At 41.1% G+C, this 20765-nt stretch overlaps 1 protein-coding gene and 1 long non-coding RNA gene across 7 annotated transcripts; one reads left to right on the top strand and one right to left on the bottom strand.

Annotated features, from left to right (window-relative positions):
- The first annotated feature begins 9397 nt into the window (after positions 1 to 9397).
- On the top strand, positions 9398 to 13387 carry LOC147478785 (phytoene synthase, chloroplastic-like). Of its 6 annotated transcripts, none has more exons than XM_086584046.1 (8): positions 9398 to 9637; positions 10192 to 10242; positions 10763 to 10935; positions 11020 to 11255; positions 11457 to 11756; positions 11950 to 12007; positions 12574 to 12740; positions 12847 to 13387. In XM_086584046.1, exons 1-6 carry the CDS (start codon positions 9535 to 9537, stop codon positions 11993 to 11995), a joined length of 909 nt encoding a protein of 302 aa, XP_086440172.1. In that variant the 5' UTR covers positions 9398 to 9534; the 3' UTR covers positions 11996 to 12007; positions 12574 to 12740; positions 12847 to 13387. The 6 variants fall into 6 exon arrangements, with proteins under 6 accessions (XP_086440172.1, XP_086440171.1, XP_086440175.1 ...); XM_086584045.1 differs by having other exon boundaries at positions 11950 to 12032; XM_086584049.1 differs by having other exon boundaries at positions 9400 to 9637; positions 11457 to 11649.
- A 1407-nt stretch (positions 13388 to 14794) lies between these two features.
- On the bottom strand, positions 14795 to 19748 carry LOC147478784 (uncharacterized). The gene is made up of 6 exons (XR_015207882.1): positions 19256 to 19748; positions 18950 to 19038; positions 18794 to 18846; positions 18638 to 18692; positions 18390 to 18530; positions 14795 to 16496 (listed from the first exon to the last, which is right to left on the bottom strand). It is a non-coding gene; the product is annotated as an uncharacterized LOC147478784 (long non-coding RNA).
- Positions 19749 to 20765: the final 1017 nt, after the last annotated feature.

The following is a 20765-nucleotide window of genomic DNA, read 5'->3' as shown; positions in this document are numbered from 1 at the left end:
GGTGTTTTTTGGCGATCGGGGGTAGCGAATGTGGCGAACTTCGTGTGGGGCGGGTTGGATTTCTGAGTAATCTCGGTGACTTCGGCTCAACAACCGAAAGGCTATCTGATAAAAGCTATTAAACGAACTTCCCTTGTTTATATCACGATGGTAAATAGTTTGTGTTGTGTGTATATGCGAGTCGTGCGCCCGCTCATAGTGATGTAGGATGACCGCGGCTTAGAATGGAGCGTGGTAGGCCCATTGTGGTGGCGACCTCCTTACTTATGATTGGTAAAATGGGGGGCGTCTGTTGTTGGAGTGCTTGAGATTGCGAAGTCGCGGCCTTGGCGTGAGCATCGGATCATTTGAGTCGGCTCGAGATGCGGTCGAATTACTCTGGATTGATCGCCGCCAAGCTGCGGTGTTCCGTTCGCGTGCATGACGCGTGTAGGGAGAACTGGCGGTTCATGGGACATAATGATGGCGAGGCGGATGGCGTTTGGCGTCTCAAAGGTGATAATGAGGCACTTAGGAAAAGAGCGTTTCCTAAGGAATATAAACCGCTTCTCCACATATCATCAAGAGGTTTTGTCATTGTTTTGCCTAAGCTTTCCTTCCTCATCGTTGCTCTGCTCTTGCCTTTTGTTTTTTACATGCGCTTGTTCATGGTATGTGCTTCTTCTCTATCGTGTTATTCGGTTTGAGAAATACCTAGAGTAAGTATTAACTTTCTTTGTTGCAACTTTTTTAACGCTAGGGTAAGATGGCTAGATGTCGATGCGTTTGTGAGAGAAAGCGTCCCTCTATCAATGGAGGAAATGGAGTTTGAGCCTCATGTTCATGGCGATCGAGGGAAGAGGAAGGTTCTTTGATGGAAGCGAAGGGTCATAAGCGAGCAAGGAGAGATAGTCGCCCTGGCGGATTGTCTTCAGTCGCCCAGCCGAAGTGGGCGAAAATTTGGTGGTCGCTCGTCGGAAAGAACGAGTGGGGGGCAGGTCGCCCGATAGAGGTGAGAGTTCGGCCCCGCCATGTAAGGACGTGGGGAGCGAATTCTACTACACAGGAAAAGGCGGGGAAGAAGCGGATGGTGAAGCGCTCGGATTGTAGCTTTCACTCGGCCCCCATAGCGACCAGCGTTCTGAAGGGGATTGTGCTAGATGGTGATAAAGCAGAAGTTGAGGACGAGGACATGGGGACACTACTTTGGGGGCGATGGATATGGCGCTTGTTTGGTGAGTTCTTGATAGCTTTTGTTGTACCGACTTCGGGAGTCACGGTGTTCTAACTATGTTCATGCGGTTTCTCGCGAGGGTATGATAAAATTTGAAAGATCTTTGTCGGCGTTACGAGACTAGTGGTAACCATGCGTGGAATTTGGGGTTGATCTGCGAGCTGCGTGGGGGTGGACAAGAAGAAGCTGGATGATATGTCCACCAAGTACCCGAAGCGTAGCTTCTTGAAGCTTATTTATCTTGGTGTCGGATGTGGTAATTTGGAAAGCGGGCTGGCGGTTGTGACGGCTTATCGCGAAGAAATGTCGGAAGGTGTGGCGAAAAGCGAAGAAGGCATATCTTGAAGCTGTATCGCCTATGCGCTCTGGGCCGAAAAAAGTATGACCTGGTGAGGTTCATTTCGACATCTTTGCTTGCCGACTAAGCGCGACCGGAAGACAAGCATGTCATTCTTGAAAATTGATAAGGTGATCATCGTCGTCTCTGTAAAGTAAAATAAGTTGTGAATATAGTCTACATTCCTCTCTCTTATCACGGGAGCAAACAATAGAGCTGTGTTTTCGGGCTTGCACTGGCGATTCGACTTTTTTCAGGAGGGTGGTTTCCACGAAAGTGGCGGTTCAAGACTTGTTGAATTTTTGTAATGATCATCGATCTGGATTTCTGGGTAATCGGCAGATCGGTGGGCGTAGTTGTGATGGCGTATTGTCATGTAGCGTTGTTTTGGATGTGTATGCATCTTTGCTGTGTGTTTTTGTGTAACTAATATCTTGATCTTAGAAATATCGTCTGTTAAGTAGTTGACCCTAGAAATATAGGTCGTTGATGTGGCGAGGCTGGATGGGCTGGATGGGTTATGGTGCTGTGAGATCCTAAAAGGAGGCGTTTGCTTTCGAGGAGAGTGTTCTCGTTATGGTCGACCCTAGAAATATAGGCCCTCGGCGTAACAAGAATTGTAGAGGCTATGTAGCGAGAGCTTAACAGGAGTGGAGGCTATGTGCTTTCCTGGAGGCGTTCTCGTGTAGTCGATCCTAGAAATATAGGTCCTCGGCGTAACAAAATTGGAGAGGCTATGTAGCTGTGAGCTCACGAGGTATGCGCTTTCATTTGAGGCGTTCTCGTGTAGTCGATCCTAGAAATATAGGTCCTCGGCGTAACAAAATTGGAGAGGCTATGTAGCACTGTGAGCTCACGAGAGTACATGCTTTCGGTGAGGCGTTTCGTGTAGTCGATCCTAGAAATATAGGTCCTCGGCGTAACAAAATTGGAGAGGCTATGTAGCACATGAGCGTTCTCGTGTAGTCGAGAAATATAGGTATGCGCTTTCTGTGGCTCGAGGCGTTCGGATTGAAGGCGTTGTAGTCGATCCTAGAAATATAGGTCCTCGGCGTAACAAAATTGGAGGCTAGGCTATGAGCTAGCATACGCGTGCGTTCGCAAATAGTCGATCCTAGAAATAACTAAACAAAATTGGAGTAGATAGTATCGGTCGGCCGGTCAAAACTTGTCTTACATTAATGAAAACAAAGATTTACAACATGAATGGCGCTCTTGATAAAATTTTTTGGATAGATAAGTATTCAAAGGTCGAGGCAACATCTTCCCCTCTTGGGTTCTTATCGGTATGCTCCATTGCCGGCGACGCGTTCCACTATGTAGGGGCCTTCCCATGTGGGTGCTAACTTGGAGTCGATCCTGCGTCTTTTTGAGCACTAGGTCACCGGGTTGAAAAGACCTAGGATGAACTTCGCTTGTTGTAGGAGTTCTTGAGTTTGCGATAAGAGGCGACTCGGCGGCGGCTAAGTCCGCTTTTCTTCAGTAGTCGGCGTCGCCCGTGATAAACGGAGTCGTTATGCCCTGACTTCGACAAGTTACGATCGAGTTGTAGTGACGGTCGATTCGGTGGGAATTACGGCTACGTGCCATAACATAAGGAGAATGGCGACTTCGCCCGATCTTGGGAATTTTGTTGTGCGGTGAGCCCATAGAATGTTTTCAATGATTTGGCCATTGGCTCTTATTCTTCTCAATCTTTTTCTTCAAATTTTCCAAGATAGCTTTGTTCGGCTACGCTTGACCATTACTCGGCGTCTTTGCGGAGTAGAGAACGCATGAATGATCTTCCACTTGGCTAGGAACTCTTTTGATTATTCGGCCTTTGAATTGAGGGCCCATTGTCCATACCGGTGTATGTGGTAAACAAATCTGGTGATAATATGAGTCGGATGAAGTTGCGGACATGGGACTCTTTGGCGTGTCTTGAGGGAATGGCCTCGACCCACTTGGTGAAGTAGTCGGTGGCAGCTAGGACAAAGCGGAGCCCGATTACTCTTACGTGGAATGAATGGTCCCATGATGTCCATGCCCCACATGTGAAATGGCCCGCGGGCTCGCTATCTTGTCGGTTAATGGCGGGTTGGATGATATTGTGGCGAGCGTTTGGCATTTGAGACATTTGAGGGCGTATGCTTTAGCATCGATCGCATCCGGGGCGAAATATCCTTGAGAGATGGCCTTGTGGGCTAATGGCGGACGCCCGGCGTGATTTCCACATTCGCCCGTGAATTTACGCAAAAATCAATTGACCACGATGCGGGGTAATGCATCGTAAGTCGCGGACCACCGGTATTTCTGAATAAGCTTGTTTTGGACTAAACAATAACGAGCTTGATAAAGAGACTGCGGGCCTTGATGCGTTCCTCGGGGGGGCGTTGCCGTCTTTGGATATAATCGATGATGGGTTGCATCCATGTTTGGCTCAACCGTGGCGGGGAGAGAGGAAATAGGTCGCTTATCATCAAGGTATGGTCGACTTGGTATGCGGTCGATCGACTACCCTCAATGAGAACTTGTCGGGGAGCAACTTTCGAGTGCAGGTAGCCAAATAAGCTAAACTATCTGCGTGGCGATTCTCCTCGCAAAAGAAATGATGTATGTGTACCGCTTAAAAGAAGGCAATAAGCGATGAGCGACACGAAGATACTTTGAAAGGTTACCGCCGTGGGTAGTGTACTCTTTTGCAACTGGCGAGCGACCGATTCTGCGAGTCACTAAAGACTTGGAGCTCTTCGACACCGAGCTGCGCAGCGCCATCCTTAGTCCCCTAATTAGTGCCGTACTCCGGCTTCATTGTTGGAAGTGGCAAAGTCAATCTGAACCGACTTTTCAATCATATTTCCGTCGGGGAAACTAAGGCGACTCGATGCCGCTTCCACCGAGGTTATTTTCGAACCATCCACAAAAGAGACCGGGGTGATTTGATTTCGCGTTTTGCGTGTTTGGGAGCTCGGTTTCTTGCTCCCAATTGGGGTCTTCGGTGGGAAATCTGCGAGGAAATCAAGAACGACGACCTTTCGAAGTCGCGGAAACGAACTTCGATGTGGTGTTCTCGAGTTCTTCGACCCAAACCGCCATTCGAGTAGTCTTGTTTTCTTTATGAAGGACTTTCTTCAATGGAAGGTCGGTGAGAACTTTGATTGGATGTGCTTGGAAGTACGGTCGAATTTTCGTCGCGGAATCTGACAAAGCGAGTGCGGCTCGTTCGGGAAAGGAGTAGTTCTTTTAAATTTGGCGTGAGTGTCTTACTCGTGAAGTAGATCGGCTTCTCGAATTGTTTTCCTCTTTAAAAGAACCGGCTGATGGCGAAATCGGATCTGGCGGATAAAGCCCGGTGTCTCTCCATCCATATGCGGCTTGGCTAAGGCGGGCGTGGTGAGATACTCTTTGAGAGTAGCGAATGCATGATGACATTGATCGCTCCATGAGAGCGGCTCGCCTTTTTTTTGATTTGTAGGAGCGGTCTACACTTATCCGAGGCCCTTGATATGAACGGTTAAGCGCCCGCGACCATTTCGACAACCGTATCTGTTTCTTTGTCGTGGATCGGGCATGTCAAGAATGCTTTCGGATCCAGTCGAGGATTGGCCGATCCCATCCATGGCTGCGACACCTGATACCCTAAAAACTTGCCGGAGGACGCCCCAAAGAGGCATTTTTCGGGGTTCAACTTCATGCCCGTACGGCGTAGTCTGGAGAACGCTTGTTCTAAGTGGGTGAGGTGATCGCCAGCTTTTTTGCTTTTGACCACCATGTCGTCAATGTAGACCTCCATGGTGTCGCCTAACATGTCTTTGAACATGTCCGTGACTAAGCGTTGGTACGTGGCTCCAGCGTTCTTCAGACCGAACGGGAGGACGTTGTAACAATATATCCCTTGTTCCGTAATGAACGAAGTCTTCTCTTGATCTTCTTCGGCGAGTGGGATTTGGTTGTACCCACTGTACGCATCCATAAAGGAGAGGAGTTCGTGACCACAGGTTTGGTCGACCAGTTGGTCAATGCGAGGCAAGGGAAAGCTATCTTTAGGCGTGGCCTGATTGACATTTGTGAAATCGACACATAAGCGAACTGTGCCATTCTTTTTGGGGACGGCAACAATATTGGCAATCCACTCGGGGTAGTCAACCTTTCTGATGAAACCGACTTGCTTGAGTTTTTCGACCTCGTCGTTGATGGCTTTTTGAAAACGCAGGGATAGTCGACGAGGTCGTTGTCGAACTGGTCTGGCATTGGGGTTCACATTTAATTTGTGGCATGGCGAAGTTAGGATCGATTCCGGGCACATCGATATCGACCAAGCAAAAACATCTTTATTCATAGATAAGAAATTTACAAGTTGTGATCTGAGTGTGGGGTCGAGGTTAGCCCCTACATACACAAACTTGGGGTCGTCTTCGGTGTACCAAGATTCACTCTTTCTTTTTACGCATTTGGAGGTTTTTCACGGTGATGGCGAAACATTGCCTAGCGACTTCGCTATCGGAGGAGATCGAGCACTGGTGGGGCGACTTGACCGGGTATTTGAATGTGGGCGATCTTCGGCAACTGCCGGGGGTATCCACGACGGGGAGGGGGGCCACGGCTGCAAAGCACATTGATGGATGGAACGGCTGCGGCTGACAATTGTGGCGGCTTGAAATGAGCTGAGACGATCTCTGAAACTTTAACTGACAAAGGTAATGCCGACAAAGTCAGCGGCGTTGGTTCGAATCTTTGGAAGTCTGCTTTGGCGTCTCGAGGACTCGGGGAAGCGAGTGCGGGTATCGGCGATGGAAGAACTTCGCTGGAGGAGCCCCCGTTACGCTTGGCGATTCGGGTTGGATTTCTGCGACTAAGTCCCGTGCCATTGTGTAACTGGAGGGCTCCTGTATGGTGGGAAGCAATTCCACGAGCAGGTGCATCTGTTGATTGGACCTGGTTGCAATGGTACGCTTCAAGTTGATTGCTTCGAAGTTCCATCATGCCTCGAGGTCCGGGAAGCGGAGAACTTGATGTAAAAAGATGGTAGATGGTGCGGCTTGCATCGATGAATCGCGTCGCCCTAGGATGGCATTGTATGGCGACTTCTTTGTCGAGAAGCGAGAACCGAGTATTACGGTAATTTTATCTTAGCGAGATCCCACCGATCTTGGTAAGATAATGTCACCAATGGGGTCGACTCGGAGCCATTGAACCCGTAAAGGGGCGATTAGGTTCACGAGAGCCCGACTTGGGGAGGTTCATCTCTTGCATAGTGTGGTAAAATAGGATGTCACAAGAGGCGCCGGGGTCGATCGGAATGGCGCTTGGTTCGGGTCCGGTCGGTGATTTTGACATGAGCGACCAATCGTCATTATGAGGAAGGCAAACTTTGCTTAAGTCGGCCTCCTGTGAAAGTGATATCGCTGCTTGCGCGACTGAACCAGGCGTGAGCTGCTGTGAAGTAAAATGATAGACTTCTGAAGAGCCAACCCGACGTCTTTTTCTCGGGGAAGAGGTCGCGGAATCGTCGGAAAAGTAATCACATGAATAGTCGCGAGCATTGTCCGCGATCGGACGAGTCTTTGCCTTCTCTCGTGGCGAGATCGATCGCGAAGGCGTCCTCTTGTGAGGACGAGCACTGTATCCTCTGGCGGTAACGGTGAGGTGGAGATCGACTACGCATTACCGACGAAGCTATCAACTTTATGGACGCAGTCGCCATCGGGAATACTAGTGTAATGTTTGATATAACCGGCTTCCACCGGTCTTGGAGATAATGCTTGAGCCCCGGCATGCATCGGTTTCATGGCACTTTGCTTTATGAAATGCACAAAAGGCTTGCCCAGTCGATCTGCGGGTTGCCCGATGGTTGCCGGAAAAATGGTAGCGCTTGATCTTATCGGTATGTGGTCGGGGAGCGAGTGAGGACGATAAACTCTCTGTTATGTTATCGATCGGGGCGATTTCTGGTGGTGCGAAGCGACTGGCGCTTCTGCGCCGTGGGGAACGATCTGAGACTTCGGCGACCTCGTGGCTCTCTGCTAAACCACGGAGTTTTAAGGTTTCCTGCAACTTAATGTACTTGTCGACGCGAGCGTAAAGCTCGGACAATGTCTCTGGGCGTTCCTTCATCAACGACCTAGCAAGGTCGCTGTTGCGCACTCGGCAAGCATTAGAAAAAGCCAGTGTGGCGAAAGATTCTTTCAAGCCACTTTCCATGCCCAGCAGTTCGGTCTTGAACCGTCCTAGGAATTCACGAATAGTTTCGCCCTCCTTGAAAGATAATTGAAACAGAGAATCAAGATCTGCCTTCTTCCGCTGTTATTGTGCGTCTTTGTTTGGCGAACAAATCGATAAAGTTGCTTTCGAAGGTGTTGATAGAATCAGACTCCAGTGAGAAGAACCAATCGAGAGCGCCATCCTTGGTCGGTTGGAAATAATCTGCGCAGTGGAGATAATCGAACTTCGGGTGAACCGTAAAGTGCGGACTTTGAATATAGCGGGCCACATCGACCGAGGGAGTCTTTGCCGTCATTACATGGGAAAGCGTGGTTTGGATAAAGTCGTGTGGGAGGATTTCCGAGGACCTCTGCGGTGAGCCGGAGATCTTGCGATCGTCTTAAGCATCTTGTGTACAAATCGTGACGAGTCTTTCTTTTGCAGAGGTCCGGCCAATTCTTTTGGGACAACTTCGTTAAAGGCTGGCGATTAACGTCATTGATGCTGTGTTCAGCTCCGTTTCCGACTTGTTGTTGCTGATAACTATCCACCTGAGCGCGTAAGGTAGCATTTTCCTCCCTGAGCAAGGAAATGCTCTCATTCGTGACTCCCAACTGGTGAGCAAGGTTCTGAACTTGTGCTTCTATGCTAACCATGCTTCGTGGGCTGGAGAATTAGAGATGATCTCAAGTGGTTCTCCAGTAATCGAAACCACAGACGGCGCCAATGTAAAGGAGCGTTTTGGTTTTCTCCTAATTACTACTAGGATGAACGGGAAGGGTTAGGATTTTTGATGTGACCGAGGTCGTTGTATTTGTGAAACCTGCCACTACGTATCTTCTCTCGTTTTCCTTTTTCTGGGGGAGAAGAATCGGTCCGGCGTAGTTCCATGGAGGTGGTATTTATAGAGTTTGAGAGAGAGATCCTTCCCGACACGTGTATTCTTTTGTACAAATGTAGGGTGGAGATCGCGGATGAGTGTTGGGTTGGATCTGTTATGATTGGGGGTAGATGCGGTAGTCCCTATTTCCCGGTGTTGAGATTACCACTAAGATATTGGCAATCATTACCCCAGGTGGGATGTGTTTCTATCCGAAGCGTTCTATATTCGATGAAGTGTTCGTACTGAGATGTCTTCGTTCGCACCACCTACTCGAGCTACTCGAAGGTCGGTCTTGGAGGTCGCCTTGGATTAATCTATGAGTGCCTGCTAGAGGCGCTGTTCTCAGGTCTGTCTTGGAGTTCGCTATCTTCAGTTCGCTTATGCTCCACGCGAGTGCGATGCCCTATGAGGGTATCGCTCCCCTACACTGAGATTTGAAGGGGTGGGATTAAATTTAAGAAATAAGAGAAGGGGTTGTTCATTTGTGAATTTGTCACCTGGGTATTCAGTTTTACGAAGTGAAGTAGTGAGAACTTCTGAAGAGAAAGTATATGAAGTAGTTCTTAAGCAAGCTGCTTTGGTTGGAGAAGAGAAGTTATTGAAGAGAAGATCTTTGGATCATAGAACTGAAGATGCTGCTGATGCTATGACAAATCCAAATCTTTTGAATGAAGCTTATGATAGATGTGGTGAGGTCTGTGCTGAATATGCAAAGACATTTTACTTAGGTAGTCAATTGTTCTTCCCTCTGCTTCCTCTGTTTTACTTTCTTTAATGTTTTTCTGTTAAGTTATTAAGTTATTCAGGTTTGACAGGTAGCCATTAGTGCCATTATTACTTTATTTAACACTAGGAATTTTTTATTACCAATTTCATTTCTAGTCAAAAGAGAATAAATGGACTATCTTCATTGCCATCATGGCCTCATGGGAGTCATATATGGAGGCTTTGATAGTGACTGTGAGGAGTCCAATTACCAAGAAGATAAATAAACTATGGCGTTGGCTGATTATGAACTCAGGTATGTGGCAGTAACACTAGCAAACTTACAAATTATAGCACCCTCAGGCAAGAAGATATAGTTCTTAGATTATGGTTTGTATAGTCTGCCTAGCTTAGGTGCTTCAGGCATAAGTAGTTTGAGTGTTTACTACATACGTGTCCCGAGGTTCGAGTAATGTAGGGGCGACTGTGAAAGGGCTCACTAGTGCCGTTGAGGAGCATTGGTTTAGGGTGTGGTGGAATGTTAGGATCCAATCAAGAGTCCAAAGTTGATACCTGAGTTGTGCTCAGTCTTTATTCAACTGCTTTAGAATGTAGCTCGTTATAATGAATATCTTGGCCATGGGTCAGTGTTATTGTAAGATGGGGATTGCTGGATTGGGACAAAATATTATATCTGAATAAGTTCTCAAATTGTATTGTGTTAGTGTATGGAGAATTTTTACTTCAAAAAATTTCTTACATTACATGAAATCATTGACAAGAAGGCTGCAATAGCAGAACTCATGATTTAAATGACACGTTTATATGGCCCAAAATGTGAAACTTAATCTCTACTTTACGATTTTCCAGGAACATTGCTTATGACTCCAGAGCGACAAAGAGCTATCTGGGCCATATACGGTATACTTCTATAAACCAATGTCAAACGGTACATGCATTCTTAGTGCTCGATGATCTTAAATACCTTCTTGTGCCACTTTAAGAACTGTTGTTGATCTATTCAATTTTGTTTTAAAGCAAGGCCTTGTTCTCTACCTTAGTTGTACTTACGGCGTTAGGAGTATGATAGTATGTCAACTTGCAGAATTCGTGTCTTGGTAACCAAATTGAATGAAAATTCCAATGTGTCAAACTTTACCGCAAGAAGAATTTTTAGCAATGTGTAAACTGCCAGTATGCTCCAAGACTACCCCCTGATCATGATTGTGAGCTCAGCTCTTATATCAGTCATACCAAGAGCTTTGCATACTCTGTGTTCCCAAGGAGAAGTTTCTCAATTGCAGTGTTGATTGGTTTGGTATATATGTTATGTTGACATGTTCTTATAAACTCGAAAATGCTTATACACCCTGTGTCTTAAACTTCATATGTTCAATGCTTATTACATGTCATAGTTCTAAAACGTATTAGTACCTTCCAGTATGGTGCAGAAGAACAGATGAGCTTGTTGATGGACCTAATGCTTCACACATTACACCCATGGCTCTTGATCGATGGGAGCAACGGTTGGTTGACCTCTTTGAAGGCCGCCCTTATGACTTGTATGATGCTGCTTTATCGCATACTGTCTCAAAATACCCCATTGATATTCAGGTATCTTCATACCTGAAATCTATGCTATTTGGATGCATATCTATTTGGGATTTGAAACTAACTTCATTTCATTTGCATTAATAGCCCTTCAAGGATATGATTGATGGGATGAGATTGGACTTGAAGAAAGCAAGATACAAGAACTTCGATGAGCTCTATCTATACTGCTACTATGTAGCTGGGACCGTGGGACTAATGAGCGTTCCGGTAATGGGTATTGCTCCTAATTCCAAAGCCTCAGCAGCGAGTGTTTACAACGCTGCACTAGCCCTTGGAATTGCGAATCAGCTCACAAATATACTCAGAGATGTCGGAGAAGAGTATGTTTCTCTTCATTCAAGTACTACAAATTTTAAATATTCAAAAGAACGTGTTGGTTTCTTGTGTAGTTTGTTGTGTAAATTATATATTTTGGAGATTGTAGTAACAATAGTGGGATTTGATTGATGTTGGCAAGTTCTGTTACTTAAATTCATTATACCATTCACTAATAATGGACATTCTTGTTATATGAACAACAGTGCTAGGAGAGGAAGAATATATCTCCCTTTAGATGAACTACAACGCGCTGGCCTATCAGAGGAAGATATCTTTAGTGGCCAAGTAACTGAGAAATGGAAAATATTCATGAAAGGTCAGATAAAGCGAGCGAGAATGTTCTTCAATGAGGCAGAGAAGGGTGTTTCAAACCTAAATGCAGCTAGTAGATGGCCGGTATGGGCATCATTGTTGCTATATCGGCAGATCTTAGATGTCATTGAAGCAAATGAGTACAACAACTTCACAAAACGGGCATATGTAGGGAAGGCAAAGAAACTAATGTACTTGCCAATGGCATATGCCAGAGCACTTATGAGCCTTTCTTAATTTATGCATTCTAAGACAGAATGCACATTCTTTAGTGTATACAAGTTCCCTGCTGCAGCAGAGATTTTGTGCGTAAAATTTTGTACTCACTCAATATTGAAATGAAATTACTAATGGAAATATCTGTTGTAAATTGCAACATCACAGGTCATTTTTAAGCAAGGAATCCATGCTGGAAGGGAGTAGGGGATGACAGAGTCGTGAGGTTCGGAATCTAAATTATTGATGAGGTCTGCCTTTTATGTGTTCATGTCAAATAAAACAGTGTTTCCATTCACATTTTACAATATTCTCTCTTGATTTAGCATATCAAAAGCGAGTGGAAACAACATTGTCTTGTCCCATGCTGATTTCTTTGGTAATGGACATGCATGGCTGTCCTGTAAGTCCCTGTAACATTTGTGGCCATTGCACCACACCAAGAGTCACAAGTATTAAACTCCTGTAAGTCAGTAAATAATCCAAGAGATGATGAGGAAAGCACAACAACTTCCCCAGATGTGCGGTGTCGAGCCACAGTACTGCGAAATTCGTCAAGAATGGGCCTAGATATCTAGTGATTCTAGTCTGGGGATTTAAATCCCCTTTCCAGCCAAGTCTTGCATGTCAATAATAGTCACCCTTGGTGGTTTTAATTATGAGCTTTGTGTAAAGGCCAGTGAACATGTCGTCGTGTGTTTTGTAGGCTTTAATAATTAATAAGTATGAATAAATGAAGGGCGATCTTTTTTTTTCATCACATAATTAACCTCTCTTATTATCTGATTGAAGAGCTGATCATTACGTACATGGATAGATACAAGTAAATAAGCGCTTCTAGTGAGATATTGGTGGAACAATAAGGATGGGTTCTATAGAGTGTGTGGGATCAGTACGGAATTGCTTATGGCCAGCCTTCTACAAATATTCTCATTCGAAACCTTGTCGTCCAGTCTATGGTGAGGTCTCAAACTAATTACATACTGATTTTTATCTCAATCCCTTCAAGAGAATTAACCCGATTATATATTTAACTAAATTTACTTTGATTTCTCTATACACCAGTGCTGGCATATGTATTGGTAGTGAGATGTCTGGTGGAATCTCAAACGTCACGAGTGGAGAATGTCATTGCATGGAACTCCATGTGATAACCGTGATCTTTACAATGAACAAGAACAGTTGGTTAAGAGTTCAAGTTCCCAGAATATTACTGACATAGATTATGATTCTTAAATGTGATGAAGGATCGTCCGTAAAGGCTTATAAGGCCTACAATGGAAGATAAGAATGATGCCAAATGTATTATAATTATAAGTACTTAGCACATGGCAGCATCGGCACAGGGAACATTTTCATAGGGTGTGATTGCACCTTTTGTTTGCTCTATTTGTTGTCCTGATTTCTGAATGATCATTTAAAGATCTGCAGTAGCTTCCTGCTTCCTCCAGCGATCGCAGGTGGAGACGCTTGTATCATTCTTTCAAGTCATCAGTAGCCTTTGCCACAATTGCACAATACTCTGTGATCGTTGTATCATATTCGAGGGGTCACAATTTTATTAATTTGAGCCTTTTGTTTTATAAATTTTAATCCGGCTTAGAAATGCTTGCGTGTGCAAAAGAGTTGTATTATTCCACAAATGTATATAACCGTCGCTTATAATCTGAATACACGACACACTTAATTCATTTTCTGTACATCTTTCTGCACACCAAGAAATCTGATCATCTTGAACTTTAATAATTCACATGGAGATTCACATGTGGCTCCACAAGGAGAGGAAACTATCAATGATTGTAAAATTACAATGCTATAAATTGGTGGTGCGTTAAGGGGAAGTATATGTACCAAAAAAAATCAGGTTTGAAGTGTTGCGCCGGCTCCCATTGTCTAATTCCCAATTATAAATTGGGGTATGTCTAATAACTAATAATACTGATTCTCAAATTGCAACAGTAGAAAACTAAGGTCTAAATAACACCTTAAAACCCCACTCGCATGCTCTGCAATATTTGTTCACACAATTTGATGGGACCTAATTTAGAGAACTTCAAACCATGGTGAATTATATACGTGCAAAAGAGGTGATGTGTATAATCTAAGCAGTTAAAATTGGTTTTATAAACTATATGCGATTAATTGGTTATATTGGATGTATATATCTGGCCCTTTCAAAATATATAATAATATAATCATACAAGATATTTCTAAATAGTTATCCTAGATGTAACCAAAAAATATCAAATTTTCATGATCATATATATCTAATCAACTCAATTTTAGAGTATTACAAATATGCCAAATATAACAATTATGTTAAATATTTAAAGGAATAAGGAGAGAGAGAGAGAGAAAAGATAATTTTTAGCGAAGAAGAAAAAAAAATAAAAATAAAAAAAATAATATATATTATAGAGATAATACAATAATTTGTATATTTAACATTCGTTAAGATAAGGTCCAAATCACACCTTAAAACCCCACTCGCATGCAATATTTGTTGACACAATTTGATGGGACCTAATTTAGGGAACTTCAAACCATGGCGAATTATATACGTGCAAAAGAGGTGATGTGTATAATCTAAGCAGTTAAAATCGGTTTTTTAAACTAATCGGTTGAGGATCGACATGCGATTAATTGGTGAATTGGTGATTAATCGGTTATATCGGATGTATATATATATATGACCTTTTCAAAATATATAATAATATAATCATACAAGATATTTCTAAATAGTTATCCCAGATGCAACAAAAAATATCAAATTTTCATGATCATATCTAATCAACTCAATTTTAGAGTATTACAAATATGTCAAACACAACAATTATGTTAAATATTTAAAAGAATAAGGAGAGAGAGAGAGAGAAAAGATAATATATATATTATAGAGATAATACAATTTTTTGTATATTTAACATTCGTTAAGATAAGAAAATAAGTAAACTTTTAGCTTTGTGTGCTTATTAGGTTCCATTATAAATAATACGGTTTAAAACTCCAATTTGTTAATTTTACGTATTTTTTGGGTGGGGAACCGATATTTTCAATAAAAAAATTTATCGATTTAGTGAGAAATCGGTCATTTCGGCTGATTAATTGGTCAATTCGGTGATTAAATCGGTTCAATGAGAAAAAAATTAAAAAATGGCAAAATTTTATCGAGTTACAAGCGATACGGAGATTAATCAGCCGATATAATCGATACTGATAGTATAGTGTATAATCTCTACAATATTATAACCTCCTTTAAAAGGTGTGAAGCTCCTAAAGTGCCTTCCTACATTCATTTCATAATCTGATAAAAAGCAACGCTAATAAAAGTTTATCTCTTTTCCTATCATATTCATAGGAGAAAACAAACAACTCCAACCTCAAAAGTTATCTATATGGATTTCGAGACTAATCAATAGTCAACACCTGCCGACCCATTTCAACTTATCAAGGATCGACTTTGGAAATTTGTGGAAATCTTTACTTTGAATAATTGTGGTCTTGGGAAATTTCCTAGAAAAATAGTACGAATATGTGCTCCATCGATCAGCGGGGTACTCACCTTACCATACGTCATCTTAACAGGAGAAGTTACATACAAGAATTTTCTTGTACTCAAATATGCCCTTCTCATGACAAGTCTGCATATGAACTGGAATGTCTTCTTGTTCATTCCGAATGAATTGCAACGCAACTTCACTATCTGTGCAAATAAAAAGGCGTAATGTTTCTTCTGGAGGCAAACCAAAGCCATCCTGATAGCTTCTTCACATTGGAATTCTAACAATTCCAAACATTTCAGTCGTATTGTTGTCTACCTCACAAACAAAACCAAGAATAACACAGGCCAGCCTCAACTTGTTATCACATATTATAGCTGCATTGCCCCCATCCCAGGGACTGGACCAACTTCCATCAGTCACCACAAAGCCGTGAACAGAAGATATGTCACTTAAACCTGCTTTTTTAAGCCCTGTTTTAACCTTCTTGTCAAAGTTTCTAAGTTGCTTCTTCTTTTGAAAGACAACTTAGTCCTTATCATTCCCACATTGCGGACTAAAAAGAGCAATGCTGAACCCTAAAAAAACAAATTTAGAAAGGATTTGAGGCGCAGGTTGTTAGTAACAAACCCGTAAGCCCTCTCTCATTTCTTTCACTCTCAATTCTTAAACAAGCGTTAGACCTCAACCCAAAAAAAAAAACAAAAAACAAAAAACAAATTTAGAAAATACTTGAGGCGCAAGTTGTTGGTAACAAACTCGTAAACCCTCCCTCCTTTCTTTTACTCTCAATTCTTAAACAAGCGTTAGACCTCAACCCAAAAAAAAACAAAAAACAAAAAACAAATTTAGAGAATACTTGAGACGCAGGTTGTTGGTAACAAACCCGTAAGCCCTCCCTCGTTTCTTTCACTCTTAGTTCTTAAACAAGCATCAGACCTCAATCCAAAAAAACAAAAAAAAAAACATAATAAGATATATAATGTTTTACTTTCAATGTTAATATTTTATAGTTTTCTCCACACATGATAGTAGAGTTATATAGACTTATATCATTATATAAAGTTAACAGTTTGTCACTTAAACCTGCTTTTTTAATCCCCGCTTTAACCTTCTTATTATAGTTTATAAGTTGCTTTTTCCTTTGAAAGACAGCCTCGTCCTTATCATTCCCACATTGCAGACTGAAAAGAGACGTGTTGAACACCGAAATTCCTGCCAGAGAATAACAAAAAGAATAATATAGAGCTCCTGCCTTAAATAGTTACCAACTTTTCAAGATGTATACTCATTTAACAAAACGACACTCAAGTAATCAGATTCAACAGCTAAAAATTACAACGAACTGAGGACCAATAGAGCATGTAAGATGGAACGAGAGCTAATTACATTTGTCTGCAGGGAACAACACATGACTGCATGCAACAAGGTGTCACAAGCAAACAGATAAAAAAAAAACAAATTCAGAAAGGACTTGAGGCGGCATCTTGTTACACGTTTGTCATAATTATTTGTAAAACTCGTTATCATTAATTATCAATCAAATTTCTATTTAAAAACAAACAAAACAAAACAAAAAAACAAAACAAAAAACAAAACAAGGTAACTTTTTTTTACTTTCAATGGTAATCTTTTATAGTTTTCTCCACATGATAGTAGAGTTATATATACTTATAGTATTATAAAAAATTAAACAATTTGTTGAATTGTTATAGACTTGTGACTAGATTATACAGATATATATAGACATAGTAGTATCAATTAATGGCTTAAGTGTGTAAGTAATTAATTTCATCAGTCCATATTAAATTCTTAGTAGTCAACGCCACTCTAGTTTTGTGAATTGAAATAAATACATAATTTTGTTGATCTTTATTGTTTAGACCTTCTGACAAAAAAAAATTACATACTTTTTATTTTGAGGTGGGGTGTGCACATAATCTCGCACCCCCTGATTTAGAATCCTGGCTCCATTCCTGCTCAGAATACAACAAACACCTCTAGATACTCAATAAAATATATATAGTTTGGGCATTGTCATGTATGTGGCGATTGTGGTCCTAGTAGCTTCCCGCGCTGACTCAAACAATCTCCTAATCAGTTACAAGTCTTACAAGTGTACCTAAAATACTTTTGAAACACTACCCAAGTGTAGCCAAAATACAGTTCTTGCCATTGGAGCTTAGGACAACCTTTGCATATCACTTCAAAATTTCAACTAATTTGAGAAATTTGAACATACAAACCAACCCTACTTAATCAAATATCCACATGGCTATGTAACATATTATCATCGACAAACAAAATAGATTCAATAATAAAAAAAAATCTACCACATGATCGCATCTTTTGTCATCACCTTCCACCCAAACTACACTCACGTGTCACATGACAACCACTACCTTCAAATTCAATTCTAGCCACACTCCCACACTATTAAAAAAATATTCAACAAAAACCTCTCTACTATAATACCATTTAAGCATCTCACTATAGCACAGTACAAAGTGCTGCAAAATATCAAAAAATGTCAATACACAACATTTTTCCAATATATAATTTGTCAAGATATTAATATATCACAGTACAAAACTACAAATATGTCAATATTTATCGATGTGAAGTTTTTTGTAAAATGGTCCACTTACTTATATTATGTGTTTTTTTTTAGAACATAGTTTAGGGTTCCTTTTTTATCTTCTTTGGCATACTAGTGTAGACATGGATGTATGCCAAAGAAGACAAAGTTAGAAATTTTTTCATAAAAATTTAATAAAGGTCAGGGTCTTTATCATCAATGTAGACATGGTCACCGATTCCCTGCCCTAATCACAAGCACTCTAAATCTCCATTGATGCTTCTCTCTCATCATCAACTAGGGATCGATTTCTTCATTTCTTCAACCAGTTACGATTGGTTTCTTCAATTAATTATAGAATTTGTTAACCTAATTACCTCCAAAGTAAGTGATCATTGGATGAATGGATTATTTATGTATTTATTTTTTATTATTTTTTTTCTATTTGAGGTACTCCAAGACATTTGAGATGCATGCTCTTAACTGTAACAACAAAACTTTGCTTCAGCTTGATGAAAAATAAAAGATACCTCCAGTCTTAATCAGTGTAACCCAAAACTCGGATAGATCCTGCAAATTGCTCACATATATATTCCAACAGGCTTGCGCAAAGTTGCCTCGGCATAGAGTGCCTCAATACCCAGTTTCTTTTCAAATCGCAACAACTACGCCTAGAGAAAAAACAACATACGAATTTGAAGCACTATAATAAGAACCAAATAACTGATCCTAAAAAATGAAAGGAAAACAAGCATGAATGTCCAAATAAGAGTAACACCTGATAGTACTTTGCAAGACGTTCTGACCTGTATGAGATCCTGCCATGATCTGACCTTTATTTCAGCCACAAAATGTTTATAATACAAAATAAATGACTCTTCTGAATGTTTGCAGCAAATAAAATATATATTCAAGATTCACATCAAGATATTACCATGGCCAAACCCACAGAGAGATCAGCAATGAAAAGTATCTTCAATCTCACCACTGCACGTAATTAAGTATCCTCATAGAGTTCAGTAACATTTAAGGTTTGAAGTGTACTCATTCTAATTTTCTCTTTTTCTAAGAACAAAGTTGCCTTGCATACCATCGGTGACTGGCCATGACTCCCCATCCAGCTCACTTCAACATTTTCACTGTTTCAATGCTTTCAGCAGCCGATGCAATTTCGTTCACCTGAAGGTACACAGAAAGTTCAGTACAATTTTGTTGCAAAAGTTAACACTATGAGAATCTTAGTTTGAAGAAAAGCAATAACTAATGTTGAAATCCTTGGCTGAAACAAAGCATGCCAAAATGAATCAAGTTTCTAGTTAGTTGGATTGTCATGCACCTCAGTCAAGTGCAATTACAAATTGTCAAACATATATCTTTACTAAAACTTAAAACTTGCCTCATGACAATTTTTAAGATTGAATGAAGCACATCAAAAAGCCGGAATCCCATATTCAAGTTTGATGCTCCCAAACTTCTATTCCACTGTGCTAGCTCGTTTCAGAAGATAGAAACCAAAGTTCTAACTGTCATAGATTGGAAATTCTAACACCCCATATATCAAATGATCTCATCTTTTGAACTCTCACAGCTTCTGAGTCCACCCATTGCAGCTAAGAAAACATGTATCAAGGAATTATCATACTAACCACCTACAGAGTATCTAACACAAGTAGACATTGAGATCTTGTTTGGCACATTATATCCTTAGTTCTCTGTCTTGGTTGCAATCATATAGGCTTTCATATTGTTCTTCTAGCTCGACAAAGATTGTGGTAATACTTATTTCCTACTACCATTAGATCTCACTGAAAGGTGCATGTTCTGATTTGGATAGGTCTGCTATAAATATGTGTTCCTAACTATATTGAAACTCTTAACAAGGAATGCCATGCCAAAAGTATATCATAACACACCTAACTAATCAATCTAACATGATGGAAGAGAGGGGCAGATCCAAGATTGCTACTCAAGGGGCTGCTACAACTAACATAATGTTATGAATATACAACTTAATTGTACTTACTCTTTATCAATTACCAAACTATACAAACATTTTGTCTTGTAAGTGTTTTGTACTTCTTAATTAAATCCGAGCCTAGTGTAGATACACTATGTCCTTAAGACAGATTTTTCCCTTCACGGTGCTTGAAGGTTGATGAGAACTGTCTCCCAATATAGAACGGATTTCCTTATATGTAAAGTTAGACTTCAATTCTATAGAATCATTGAAACACAGTATTTGATTTGACTAAAACAAATGAATAAGATAAAAATCGAACTTTTGTGGATCACGGTGTGTCTTTCTCTTCAAATTCATCAACTATTTATAGGTGAGTGGTGCCTATTCAAACAAACAAAATGACTATTGGGGAAAAAGTAAGAACTCTTTTGAAAAGTCACGCGTGTTTGAAAAAGACACACCATTTCGCATAAAACACCGCTTTTGAATCAATGCCTATTTCAAAAGGTCACACCTTTTTCAGATGATGACTTATTTGTTTGAACCAAAGGTCAAGACATTTCGAAAGGTCGCACCTTTTCGGCATAATGCACTGTTTTGAACTAGTGCATCATTTTGAAAAGGTTTTTCTCACTTTGTGTATTGTTTCAAGAGAAACCCATTTTATCTTAAGTGGGATAACTTGAGAGACAAATTACTCATTCATATTTCAATGCATTTGTGCAAAGCAAATCCATTTTCTAACATTATAGTGCATCAAGAAGACAACAACAAGTATTTCCTCTCTTATCCACAGTTAATGATGCTCGAAATATAGCAAACGCCTTTAGATACACAATAAAATATATATAGCTTAGGCATTATTGTGTATGCGGTCCTATAGTAGCTTCCCGCCCTGACTCAAACACTCTCCCAATCAGTTACAAGTCTTACAAGTGTACCTAAA

The sequence above is a fragment of the Coptis chinensis genome, chromosome 9 (genome assembly GCF_015680905.1).
Source record: "Coptis chinensis isolate HL-2020 chromosome 9, ASM1568090v1, whole genome shotgun sequence".
NCBI classification, from domain to species: Eukaryota; Viridiplantae; Streptophyta; class Magnoliopsida; order Ranunculales; family Ranunculaceae; genus Coptis; species Coptis chinensis.
This window is presented reverse-complemented; position numbering and strand designations above follow the sequence as displayed.

Coding starts and splice junctions, on each gene's coding strand:
- LOC147478785 (XM_086584046.1), top strand. CDS start 9,535: ATGGCCTCATGGGAGTCATATATGGAGGCTTTGATAGTGACTGTGAGG. Junction 9,638..10,191: donor TTGGCTGATTATGAACTCAG/GTATGTGGCAGT, acceptor ACGATTTTCCAG/GAACATTGCTTATGACTCCA. Junction 10,243..10,762: donor AGCTATCTGGGCCATATACG/GTATACTTCTAT, acceptor AGTACCTTCCAG/TATGGTGCAGAAGAACAGAT.